Source organism: Nerophis ophidion, linkage group LG01 (genome assembly GCF_033978795.1).
Source record: "Nerophis ophidion isolate RoL-2023_Sa linkage group LG01, RoL_Noph_v1.0, whole genome shotgun sequence".
NCBI classification, from domain to species: Eukaryota; Metazoa; Chordata; class Actinopteri; order Syngnathiformes; family Syngnathidae; genus Nerophis; species Nerophis ophidion.
This window is the reverse complement of record NC_084611.1, coordinates 52,994,061-53,006,883: the sequence shown is the minus strand read 5'-3', so window position 1 is coordinate 53,006,883 and position 12,823 is coordinate 52,994,061. Positions and strand designations below refer to the sequence as shown.

The window sequence follows — 12,823 nt, the reverse complement described above, 5'->3', positions numbered from 1 at the left end:
AACAACATCCTCGGCTCAGATCCCACATCAGGGCAAGGAAAAACTCAACCCAATGGGATGACAATGAGACATCTTGGAGGGGACCCCAGATGTGGGGCTTGACTCACACACCTGATTTGTTTAGGATTCATGCACCTGTGTTAAACATTTCACCATGAAGCCTGTAGTTGCCAGGTAGTCAGGCTGGCGACATCTGTCGAGACCAGGACTTTGGCGCGGTTTGTTTTCCCATGGTGCAAAGCGACTGGACTGGACGAAGCGTGAAGGTAAGGACATGATTTCATTTTAACACTAACAAAAGTACAAACACCCTGCGATGACATTGCGACTTGTCCAGGGTGTACACCGCCTTCCGCCCGATTGTAGCTGAGATAGGCACCAGCGCCCCCGCGACCCCAAAGGGAATAAGTGGTAGGAAATGGATGGAAAAGTACAAACAAAAGGCGCGCACAAGGCGGAGACACTAACTTAGCGTATGGAAACAAAAACTAACTCTTAGACAGACTATGGACATGGAACCAAAAAAAAAAACACTTACTGTGACGTGAAACGAGCAGCATGAACTATGAGATGGAAAAAAAACTATCATGAACAGAGCATGAAAAGAACAATGTCAGGGGTATATCAAGAGTGGATCAAGAGTGAATCAAGGGTGATGTCGCCAGCCAGACTACCTGGCAACTACAGGCTTAAATAATGGTGAAATGATTAACACAGGTGCATGAAGTCCAAATAAATCAAGTGAACTAATTGGTCGTCATGGTGACAAAACAAACAAGAGTGCACAAAGCGTCCAAAACCAAAACAGAACATAACTAAACAAAACGTGACCACAGAACATTAAACAATGTCATTTTTTGAGCCTACCTGTGTGCAGGTATCCGTCTGTCCCCAGCCACCAGCGTGACATCACAGAGCTGCTGGCTTCTCAAGTAGCCTTCCATCTTGCGAAAGGTGAGGTCGGCGTGGGACAGGGTGGCGAAGATGCTCTCCTCGGGACAGGCACAGGGCTCCAAGGACACGCACGAGGACAGCGTGGCATTGCTGTTGGACGTCCTGGACCCCCGTGCAGCAAAGACGCAGAAAGAAATTAAAAGTCTTATTTATCTGAAGCTGTGTTGTCCTTACCTCACATATTATTGTGCTCCAATGCTTCTCGGTTTTAAAGAAGAGTCAGGAAAATGGTCCAATTAGGAGCGATATAAGTGTACCCTACTTAAAAGAGAGGGTGTGACTCAAACTGCTGCGGGAGCCAAAGCTGGAAGATATGCATTAACTTGGTGTTTTTCAACCTTTTTTTTGCCCTACCTTTATTTGACTTAAATGTATTTTATTTTATATGATCACTTGGTGCAGCCGGGCCGGAGCAGGAGGGGATAGAAAGAGAAAAAAAGAAAGACAGAGGGGGAAATTGTGCGGATAAGACAGAGAGACCAAAACAACAACAGCAAACACAACAATAACAACAACAACAACAATAGAACAACATCAGCACATATGATTTGTACAAATATGATGGTAAAAGTGATAGCAAAGAAGCAGTTAGAGAAATAAATAATAATACAGAAATGACAATGAGCATTTTTACACTACAAAAGGAGCATAACAAATACCAATAGAAATAGCGCTATTGATAATGAATAATACCAATAATTTACCACTATTATCAACAATACAGATGTTCGAAAGCAACAATACATAGACGTAATGATGTCAAGACTAAGACTATGGTGTGGATTGTTTTCCCGAGGTGCGAAGCGACTGGATGGCGTGAAGGTAACGACAGATTTTAATTTTAACACTCAAAAGTACTACAAAAACAAAGGGTATAAACAAAAACTCACACAAAGGCAGAACCATGGACAAAAAACAAAACTTGCAAACTGTGATATGAATAAAGAAAACTTACTTAGAACGAGAAAAGAGCATGAAAAAGAGCAGCATTGATCATCAGCATGAATAACAAGGGTGGATAGAGGGTGATGTCGCCAGGCTGACTGCCTGGCAACTGCAGGCTTAAATAATGATGTGGCGCTTGACAACAGGTGCATGAGTCCAAATGAATCAGGTGCGTGACATGAGGACAGGTGAAAACTAATGGGTTGTCACGTAAACAAAGCAGGGAGTGAAAAAACCGGAACTGACAAAATCCAAAAACCAAACAGAACATGGCCAAACTAAACATGATCACCAGGACATGACAAATGACAACTAGAGATAAAAAATTAATAACGAAAAATGGAGGGGAGGAAAAAGAAGTGATCCATATAAACCTTGTACATTGTTATATTAACATTAGGTTAAGCCAGGCCGGGGCAATTATTTTGACTCGGGGGCCAAATTTAGTGAAAAAAAATGTGTCAGGGGGGCCGGTATATTTGATTTTTAGGAACACTAATGCAAAACCTCACAATAATGTCTGATTGAATGCTAAAAACATTATGACAGACCGCCCTAAAAAATGTAATGTAATTTTACATTTTTCTATGAACGATAAAACACTGAATATTGACAACACATGAACGTCACACCCCCATTTCGATCGACATATTTTACAATCAGGTGAAACGCAACAAAAATGAAACAGTGAAATATGAACGCGAAGAGTACAAAATAAACCCACCTCAAATCTGATATTTGCTGAATTTCCCCAAGGGATCAATAAAGTACTTTATATTCTATTGTATATATCACTAAGCTTTAGAACTTTTTTGTGAAAATCTCCTTCCGCGTCTGTAGAAACGCCTACCGCCCACGCTGCTTGGTGCCACGTCTGAGCTGCTGTGACGTAGATGGCCATAGTAACTAATTAGTTGACCATAGCAACTAACTAGATTACAATAGCAAATAATTAGATTACTATAGTAACTAGTATATCATCCAAAAGTGCAGATTCCAAGCATTGAAATACTTTGAGTAGTTGAAGACTTACGGTCATTAGAAAACATCACAGCACATCATAATGGCAGCTACACTTATCATCTTAAAGATCTAAAAAAATGATTTGGGAATGTCCGGCAGGCCAGATTGAAAAGCTCATCGGGCCAGGTCTGGGTTAAGCTTTGTCAGTGTGCCATGTGTTACCCAGTTTCCCCTGGAGCTACAACGTTAATATGTGTTTGGTGAAACGTGATTATGTGCATGAGTGTATGTATGTATATGTACTTGTATATGAACAGAATGTGCATATGTATGTTTGTACAGTGAATGTATAGGTACATGTATGTGTATATTTATGTTTGTTCGGTGAATGTATATGTACAGTATGTGTATATTTATGTCTGTACAGTGAGTGTATATGTACAGTATGTGTATATGTATGTTTGTTCAGTGAATGTATATATACAATATGTGTGTATGTATGAACTTTCAACCTTTTTTGAGGCAAGGGACATTTTTTTTTCATTGAAAAATGCAGTGGCACACCACCAGCAGAATACATTGAAAAATGAAACTCAGCAGCTAATAGTAAAAAGTCATTCTCGCAATTGTTGGATACGAATTAAAATCATATCCAGGAGTGCATGACTATAGTTCTTGTCTCAAACTAGGTGTACTGTCACCACCTGTCACATCATGCCCTGACTCATTTTGACTGGGGGGTTGGAATATAATTACAACACTTTATGTACATATTTATATACAGATTTGAACAATTAGTTATTCACTGAAATATATGTATTAATTGTGGTTCTTACAAAAAATATATAATCTTATAAAATAGAAAAGCTAAAATGTCTCTTAAAGCCCACTCCAAAATTCTTGATTTTTAGACTGCCATCAGTTTTACTCCCTACACTTAACCATGTGTTTCCTACTACCTGCAGACTTTGCACCCTTTGTTTTTTCTACTTGCCCGACTTCTCAAATCTACTTGCCCCAATATTTTTACTTGTCCTGCCTAGGTTTTTTTCTGGGTGTGTAGTGCTCATGGCTTATATCTTACTAAAATCCTTCCCGTTGACTATTTCCAACACTACACAGTATTTATTATTATTATTTTTATCTATAATTACATTTAAATGGCATTGCATACATGTAAAATTAAATGCTATTTCACATTATTTGACCAGTAGCAGTTACACCCATCTGAACAGGTCAGCTACCTGTTTAAAGCCCGATCACAGTTGAAATCTTGAAATTAAGGGCCTTTAATGGCTAAAACATTAACCTGGACAACATTTTAACAGCTGGTTGGCTCAGATTTTATTCTTTTCATTGCATTCACATGCTGGAGTGGACAGTGCACAATTTAGCTTTCAGTATTAATGCAGTATCTGAAGCACCGTCTCCATGTGTGTTTATTGACAACAGGTTTATAACCTGGACATGTTAGCTCGTCGGTTTGGTAACAGGTGACTGTAACTGCGTGCGTCTGCTCCGGTCCCGAAAATAAAAATTAAGAAAATCTGAGTCTGTGCTGCACACTGCACAGGTTCAGCCCACTTTTGAACTTGTTTGCCAGGACGTCTTACCCTCGTATTTTGATCTGGTCGGTCCGTTATTCCTTTACTTCGTCGTCGTCGTCTTCTTCTTCTTCTTCTTCTGATCCACCAGGTGAATTATGTGCAATTATCGGAGTTACAATGCATACTAGGCTACCGCCACCTACTGCACCGGAGTTGTAACTACAAGCTCCATTCACAGACAGAGTCCCATTGCTTTTATGAGCGGTTGAGCGAGTCAAAAGCCGAAAAATCTATTTGTGGCGGCCGCAATTCTTTCGTGGCGGGCCGCCGCAAATAAATGAATGTGTGGGAAACCCTGCAGCCCATTAGTTTTTACCTGTCCTTATGTCACGCACCTGTCTCACGTTTTGCATTCGCACACCTGTCACTAATCACCACAGCATTTATTATACCTGTAGTTCCCAGGTAGTCAGCCAGGCGACTTTACCTCTATTCACGTCATGCCATGTTACCTCCACTCTGCTTCAGACTGTCCATAGTTTCCCTCCTGCTCATGCCACGTAAGTTTTTGGTTTATGTAATGCCACAGTTAGTGTCATTTGTTTTTTGTCCATAGTTCTGCCTTTGTGCTAGTTTTGTTTTCATAGCCAAGTTTTGTACTTCCGCCCTTATGCACGCCTTTTGTTTATTCCTTTTATGAATAAAATTAAATATGTCCTTACCTTCACGCCTTGCCTGTGCCAACTTTCCTTTGCCTTCCGGAAAAACAAACCCCAAAATCCACATTTTGACACTGGTTTGCAAAAACACTGCATTACCTCATGCTCCTTGATTTTCCAGCCACACTCCCGATCCGTAGAAACAGGAAGGCATCCGTGGAAAATATTAGGCATAGTGCCGTTTACACATCCAGTTGAGCTGATGAGATGTGTGTGCACATGTAGAAAGGAAGTATAGCCTGCATGGCTCCCAAGACAACGATTCATTGATGAGAGTTATGGTGTTTTTAATGTTGAGCCCCTAGCAGCAACAAGCCGATAAGAAATTAACAGATGCCACCTTTGGGGATGTTTACTGAATATAAAGGTGCAAGTTTCTAATTAACCTTAGGTGCAAGCTTTTAGATTGTGGGAGGAAGCAAAGCCACACACAAACAAACTCCAATAGAGAGTTTTCTTGACAATGGGAACGACATGCTAACTGCCATATGCCAAAAGAAGTCCTTAATTTTAGACTATTAAAAGCATGACCAGAGCCAGGAACAGACCAACAAAGCAACCGAGAGAGTCGACGCTGTCCTAGGCTACCCACTAACCCACAGTCAATGTCTGGTCCATGCGGATGAGCGGGAATCCGTCCAGGGGGAATAGGTCGGCAACCCGAAATGTTGAATGAGCTGTATTGGACCAAAAATACAATATAGAAATTTGTCTGGAGCCGCAAAAAATTCAATGCCTTGTATGAGTCTTATAATGAAGGCAACACATGATGTAAGTGTCTATATTAGCCTACTACCAAAATGACTTTAAAAGTTTTATATAAGTGTTATAATGAAGACAACACATTATGTGTCTATATTAACGTACTATCAAAATTACTTTAAAAGTCTTATTTAAGTGTTTTAATGAATGCAACACATAATGTAAGTGTCTATATCAGCTATATTAGCCTACTATCAAAATGACTTCAAAAGTCGTATATAAGTGCTCTAATGAAGACAACACATGATGCAAGTGTCTATATCAGCTATATTAGCCTACTACCAAAATGACTTTAAAAGTTGTATATAAGTGTTACAATGAAGACAACACATGATGTAAGTGTCTATATTAGCCTACTATCAAAATTACTTTAAAAGTCGTATTTAAGTGTTTTAATGAATGCAACACATGATGTGTCTATATCAGCTATATTAGCCTACTATTAAAATTACTTAAAAGTCTAAAAGTTTAATTAATGAAGACAACACATGATGTAAGTGTCGATATTAGCCGTATTAGCCTACTATCAAAATGACCTTAAAAGTCTTAAATAAGTGTTAAAATGAAGACAACACATGAAGTAAGTGTATATAATAGCCTACTATCAAAATGACTGTGTTGCAGGCTGACACAAATCTTTGCTGACAAAAACGTTGAAATGTTATGTAATTTCCATCTGAGATGGACTGATGCAAAGTGGAAAAGTGTTCTGCGGTCTGACGAGTCCACATTTCAAATTGTTTTTCGGAAACTGTGGACGTTGTGTCCTCCGGAACAAAGAGGAAAAGAACCATCCGGATTGTTCTAGGCGCTAAGTTCAAAAGCCAGCATCTGTGATGGTATGGGGGTGTATTAGTGCCCAAGGCGTGGGTAACTTACACATCTGTGAAGGCACCATTAATGCTGAAAGGTACATACAGGTTTTGGAGCAACATTATCGTAGACGCCCCTGCTTATTTCAGCAGGACAATGCCAAGCCACGTGTTACAACAGCGCGTCTTCATAGTAAAAGAGTACGGGTACGAGAGTGACCTGCCTGGCGACTGTTGAACAACTTAAGTTGTACATCAAGCAAGAATGGAAAATAATTCCACCTGAAAAACTTTGAAAATGTGTCTCCTCAGTTCCCAAGCGTTAACTGAGTGTTGTTAAAAGGAACGGCCATGTGACACCATATATTCGAATAGCTTCAAAAAGATAGGGTTGTGAATCTTCATTTGTCAAAAAACAGTTGTCTTCCTTGTCTATTACCAAGTCTGCCATGATTAAAAAACACAGTCGCGTTTGTTTCCGGAAGTAGGACATACATTTCCCTCAGCGTTTTGTTGTTAAGGCGGCCGTCTTAACAACAAAGAGCCGTCACCTTAGGTAAAGTCTTAACAAGCTGCTCCGCTTTGTTCTGCCTCCGTCAGTATGTCTCTGCAGCACCCAGCATTGTCCCACCCACAGAGCAGTAACAGCCAATCAGCAGTGCGTATTCAGAGCGCTTGGAGTCAGTGTTGTGATGAGGAGATAAGTGTTTAGCAGGTGAGCATCAGGCAGCGGACTCTCCCCAAATAATAATAAACACCTCCCAGTCAGCTCCTAGTAACATCACTATGAGCCCGTTGACGTTCTCGAAAAAACGGCAGCTCAGCTCGCTCGCAGTCCTTGAGGTGAAGGTTAATTAGCTTTTAGCGTAACGTTAGCTCATTTTGCGGTGTGTGTTACGGACAGCAAAGCTCTGTCTGTCTGAGAGAAAGACAAACATTATCGACTTACAGTTAAAACTAAGTTATTTCACTTTACCTTTTTCTGTGTTGATTGAGCTGTGTTAAAGTAGCAAAAAAGGACATTATGTTAAATGAAGAGTTTCTGTCTGTGATAGTCGATATAATAATATAATTGCATCATAAAGCCTACATGAACTCCATGGTGTTCAGGGATGAATAGTCTCTCCTATTGCTATTGTCAGGGATGGAAATGAAGATTTACAAAGAAGATTTTTTAATCCTAAAACACCGCTTTGCGGAAGTGCACTCACCTGCAAGGGGGTTTGGGGGCATGCCAATCTGGTGCCTTCACACATTGGGATTATATTATATAAATGAACGGCGGCGCCAAAATCGGGAGAATTCCGCGGATCCGTGGAAAATTCCATCCCTGTATTGTACTATTTTTTCAGCCATAGTTACATTAATCATTAGTAATGTAGCAGCCTAGTTTTGAATGGCAGGGTCCCTGCTATCACATGTTACAAATATAGCATTTACATACTAAAAATCAACTACAGGCTTCCCAAATGCTGTCATAAATTAAGCATGATGAGTTAAGCATATGTGTAGCATCTGGCATAATAATGACATACTTAGTATCTCAGATAACTAGGACTGTTTTGTTTTTACTTTATGGAAAAAATATTGAGATATATATCGTATATCGCCATTCAGCATATGGAGCGGAAAACACAACCAAAAATCTGTAGGCTTCTTCACTTCTTCACGCGAAGAAGCCGGCCTACTTCACCACAGCCTGTAGGCCAGTGGTTCTTAACCTTGTTGGAGGTTCCGAACCCCACCAGTTTCATACACGCATTCACCCAACCCTGCTTTTGTGAAAATTCAAATTTTTTTTTCAAATTCAAGACAAAGTTATATGTTTTTTTTTCATGGTGTACAAAATGAACCTCGCATGAACACACACCAAATTACACACCTGCAAATCAGTGTAACTTCTGCTGTTGCCGTATCCATGATACGCCGATATGGAGAAGTTTTTATTTACACGATGACTCCATACTTGCCAACCCTCCCTATTTTTCCTGGAGAATCCCGAATTCCAGTGCCCCTCCCGAAAATCTCCCGGGGCAACCATTCTCCTTTAGCGTCCTCTACAACCTGTCATCACGTCCGATTTTCCTCCATACAAACGGCTTGTCGGCGCATTCACATCATTTATGTGGCTTTTACACACACATAAGTGAATGCAACGCATACTTGATCAACAGCCATACAGGTCACACTAAGGGTGGCCGTATAAACAACTTTAACACTGTTACAAATACACACAACACTATGGACCCACACCAAACAAGAATGACAAACACATTTGGGGAGAACATCCGCACCGTAACATAACGTAACAAATACCCTTAAACCCTTGCAGCACTAACTCTTCTGGAATATACAATATACACCCCCGCTTCCACCAAACCCCACCCACCTCAACCACGCCCGCCCCCCTCTACCTCAACCCCTAATCGCCCCATCTCCAGAATTCGGAGGTCTCAAGGTTGGCAAGTATGGATAAGTTACCATGAATTGATTAACGTGGACCCCGACTTAAACAAGTTGAAAAACGTATTCGGGTGTTACCATTTAGTGGTCTATTGTACGGAATATGTAATGAACTGTGCAATCTACTAATAAAAGTTTCAATAAATCAAGCAAAAAAGTGTGTGTCTTGACTGGCACTGCCGAACCCCTGAGGCCGACTCACCGAACCCCTAGGGTTTATTCGAACCCAGGTTAAGAACCACTGCTGTAGGTTATTACCCCCCCCAGGCTGTGGTAGCGACAGGCCGAATTACACCGAACCTTACACCCACCCACCTCCTTCCCTGGTCTGTCCGCCTGAGAGACACCACCTTAACTAGGGACGGCGTGGCGCAGTGGGGAGAGTGGCCGTGCGCAACCCGAGCGTCCCTGGTTCAATTCCCACCCAGTACCAACCTCGTCACGTCCGTTGTGTCCTGAGCAAGACACTTCACCCTTGCTCCTGATGGGTGCTGGTTGGCGCCTTGCATGGCAGCTCCCTCCATCAGTGTGTGAATGTGTGTGTGAATGGGTAAATGTGGAAGTAGTGTCAAAGCGCTTTGAGTACCTTGAAGGTAGAAAAGCGCTATACAAGTACAACCCATTTATTATTTATCATTTAACTAACACATTTTCTGGGGGAAATACTGCATTTGTTGCCAGAAGTCGGAAGTGCGCTGCTGTGCGAGGAAGAAATCCATCAATGATAAAATGACCAAAAATACGTGAAAATATTGTACATATTGTTATGAAGGTGTCTGTTACTACATTATACTGTATACCGTATTTTTCTGACTATAAGTCGCAGTTTTTTTTATAGTTTGGCCAGGGTTGCAACTTATACTTAAGAGCAACTTATGTGTGGAATTAACATCCATCCATCCATTTTCTACCGCGTATTCCCTTTGGGGTCGCTGGTGCCGATCTCAGCTACAATCGGGCGGAAGGCGGGGTACACCCTGGACAAGTCCGCACCTGTAAAATATCAAATAATATCATTTAGCTCATTCACTTAAGAGACTAGACCAGGGGTGTCAAAGGTTTGGCCCACGGGCCGGATCAGGCCCCCAAACAGGTTTTATCCGGCCCGCAGGATGAGTATGCTAAACATATAAAAAGCACCAACATTTTTGAATGCAAGAAACTGCTGTTTTAAATGTGTCCACTAGATGTCGCAGTAGCAATTATTTGGTATCTATGTACCATACCACACCATACCAACTTTATTTATAAAGCCCTTTAAAAACAACCACAGTTGAAGATCAAAGGGCTCTACACGACAAAGAAAAGAGGGAAAGGACAGACTAAAAAATAACATTTAAAACAGAAGTAAAATACACATTGAAAAAGCACATACAAATTATCCTAAGAACAATTTGTTGGATAAAAAGCAGTTAAAAAGTTAAAAACAGTTAAAAAAGTTAAAACAATGCTAAATATATAAAAAATCTAAACCACATGTTAATAAGAAAATTATCAAACTATATAAATAACATCCTGTAATTACATTTTTATATTTTTTTTTTATCTTGATAGATTGAAAATGAACACCAACGAGTTAACCGATTATCAAATAATCTATTCAGAAAGTATAAATAACGACACATAAAAGGTAGAACACTATTAACCGCAACATGTAAATGTAAAAATAAAAAAACAACAACATTGTGATTTGTACATTTTCAGAAAGTGCTTGTTTTATTGTTAAACAAAGAAAATAATCTGAAGTTTTTAAGTTATCGTGCCGTGATTTTACCAGTCCGGCCCACTTGGGAATAGATTTTTGTCCATGTGGCACTTGATCTAAAATGAGTTTGACACCCCTGAACTAGACGTATGAGATTTCATGGGATTTAGCGATTAGGAGTGACAGATTGTTTGGTAAACGTATAGCATGTTTTATATGTTATAGTTATTTGAATGATTTACCATAATATGTTACGTTAACATACCGGGCACCTCCTCAGTTGATTATTTATGCCCCATATAGCGTACACTTACAGTATTCAGCCTGTTGTTCACTATTCTTCATTTATTTTAAATTACCTTTCAAATGTCTATACTTGGTGTTGGGTTTTATCAAATAAATCTCCCTAAAAAAATGTGACTTATACTCCAGTGCGACTTATAAATGTTTTTTCCCTTCTTTATTATGCATTTTTGGCAGGTACGATTTATACTCCATAAAATACGGTATACTCCTCAGCCTTCCCGATAAGGGTTATTCAGGTGTACTGGAGAGGAGGCTGCGCTGGATAATCGAACCTCGGATTCAGGAGGAACAGTGTGGTTTTCGTCCTGGTTGTGGAACTGTGGACCAGCTCTATACTCTCGGCAGGGTCCTTAAGGGTGCATGGGAGTTTGCCCAACCAGTCAACATGTGCTTTCTGGAATTGGAGAAGGCATTTGACCGTGTCCCTCGGGGAGTCCTGTGGGGAGTGCTCAGAGAGTATGGGGTATGGGACTGTCTGATTGGTGCGGTTCGCTACCTGTAAGATCAGTGTCAGAACTTGTTCCGCATTGCCGGCAGTAAGTCGGACACGTTTCCAGTGAGGGTTGGACTCCGCCCAGGCTGTCCTTTGTCACCGATTCTGTTCATAACTTTTATGGACAGAATTTCTAGGCGCAGTCAAGGCATTGAGGGGATCCGGTTTGGTGGCTGCAGGATTAGGTCTCTCCTTTTTGCAGATGATGTGGTCCTGATGGCTTCATCTGGCCGGGCTCTTCAGCTCTCACTGGATCGGTTCGCAGCCGTGTGTAAAGCGACTAGAATGAGAATCAGCACCTCCAAGTCCGAGTCCATGGTTCTCGCCCGGAAAAGGGTGGAGTGCCATCTCCGGGTTGGGGAGGAGATCCTGCCCCAAGTGGAGGAGTTCAAGTACCGAGGAGTCTTGTTCACGGGTGAGGGGAAAAAGTAGATCGTGAGATCGACAGGTGGATTGGTGCGGCGTCTTCAGTAATGCGGACGTTGTATCGATCCGTTGTGGTGAACAAGGAGCTGAGCTGGAAGGCAAAACTCTCAATTTACCGGTCGATCTACGTTCCCATCCTCACCTATGGTCATGAGCTTTGGGTCATGACCGAAAGGACAAGATCACGGGTACAAGCGGCCAAAATGAGTTTCCTCCGCCGGGTCTCTCCCTTAGAGATAGGGGGAGAAGCTCTGTCATCCGGGAGGAATTCAAAGTAAAGCCGCTGCTCCTCCACACCAAGAGGAGCCAGATGAGGTGGTTCGGGCATCTGGTCAGGATGCCACCTGAACGTCTCCCTAAGGAAGTGTTAAGGGCACATCCAACCGGTAGGAAGCCACGGCGAAGACCCAGGACACGTTGGGAAGACTATGTCTCCTGGCTGGCCTGGGAACGCCTCGGGATTCCCCGGGAAGAGCTGGACGAAGTGGCTGGGCAGAGGGAAGTCTGGGCTTCCCTGCTTAGGCTGCTGGCCCCGCGACCCGACCTCGGTTAAGCGGAAGAAGATGGACGGATGGATGGAAATACGGTATATACTTACAGTGTGTATATAAAATGTTGCTGGATATGTGTTATTGCCCCTCATAAGGATTGTGAACGATAGGGAAATTTATAAAAAAAAGTGCAGTTCAACTTTAAAATCACGTTACAAAAGTGACCACAATCAATAC

The 12,823-nt window shown here is 41.5% G+C and overlaps 1 protein-coding gene across 2 annotated transcripts in view; it reads right to left on the bottom strand.

The window, feature by feature from the left end:
• The window catches only part of klhl5 (kelch-like family member 5), a 108,212-nt gene that overhangs the window by 75,450 nt on the left and 19,939 nt on the right, over positions 1–12,823 (bottom strand). For both annotated transcript variants that reach the window (XM_061907145.1, XM_061907153.1), the window contains exon 2: positions 868–1,056. In XM_061907145.1, the coding sequence (XP_061763129.1) occupies positions 868–1,056 (189 nt within the window). The remainder of the gene's footprint in view (positions 1–867; positions 1,057–12,823) is intronic.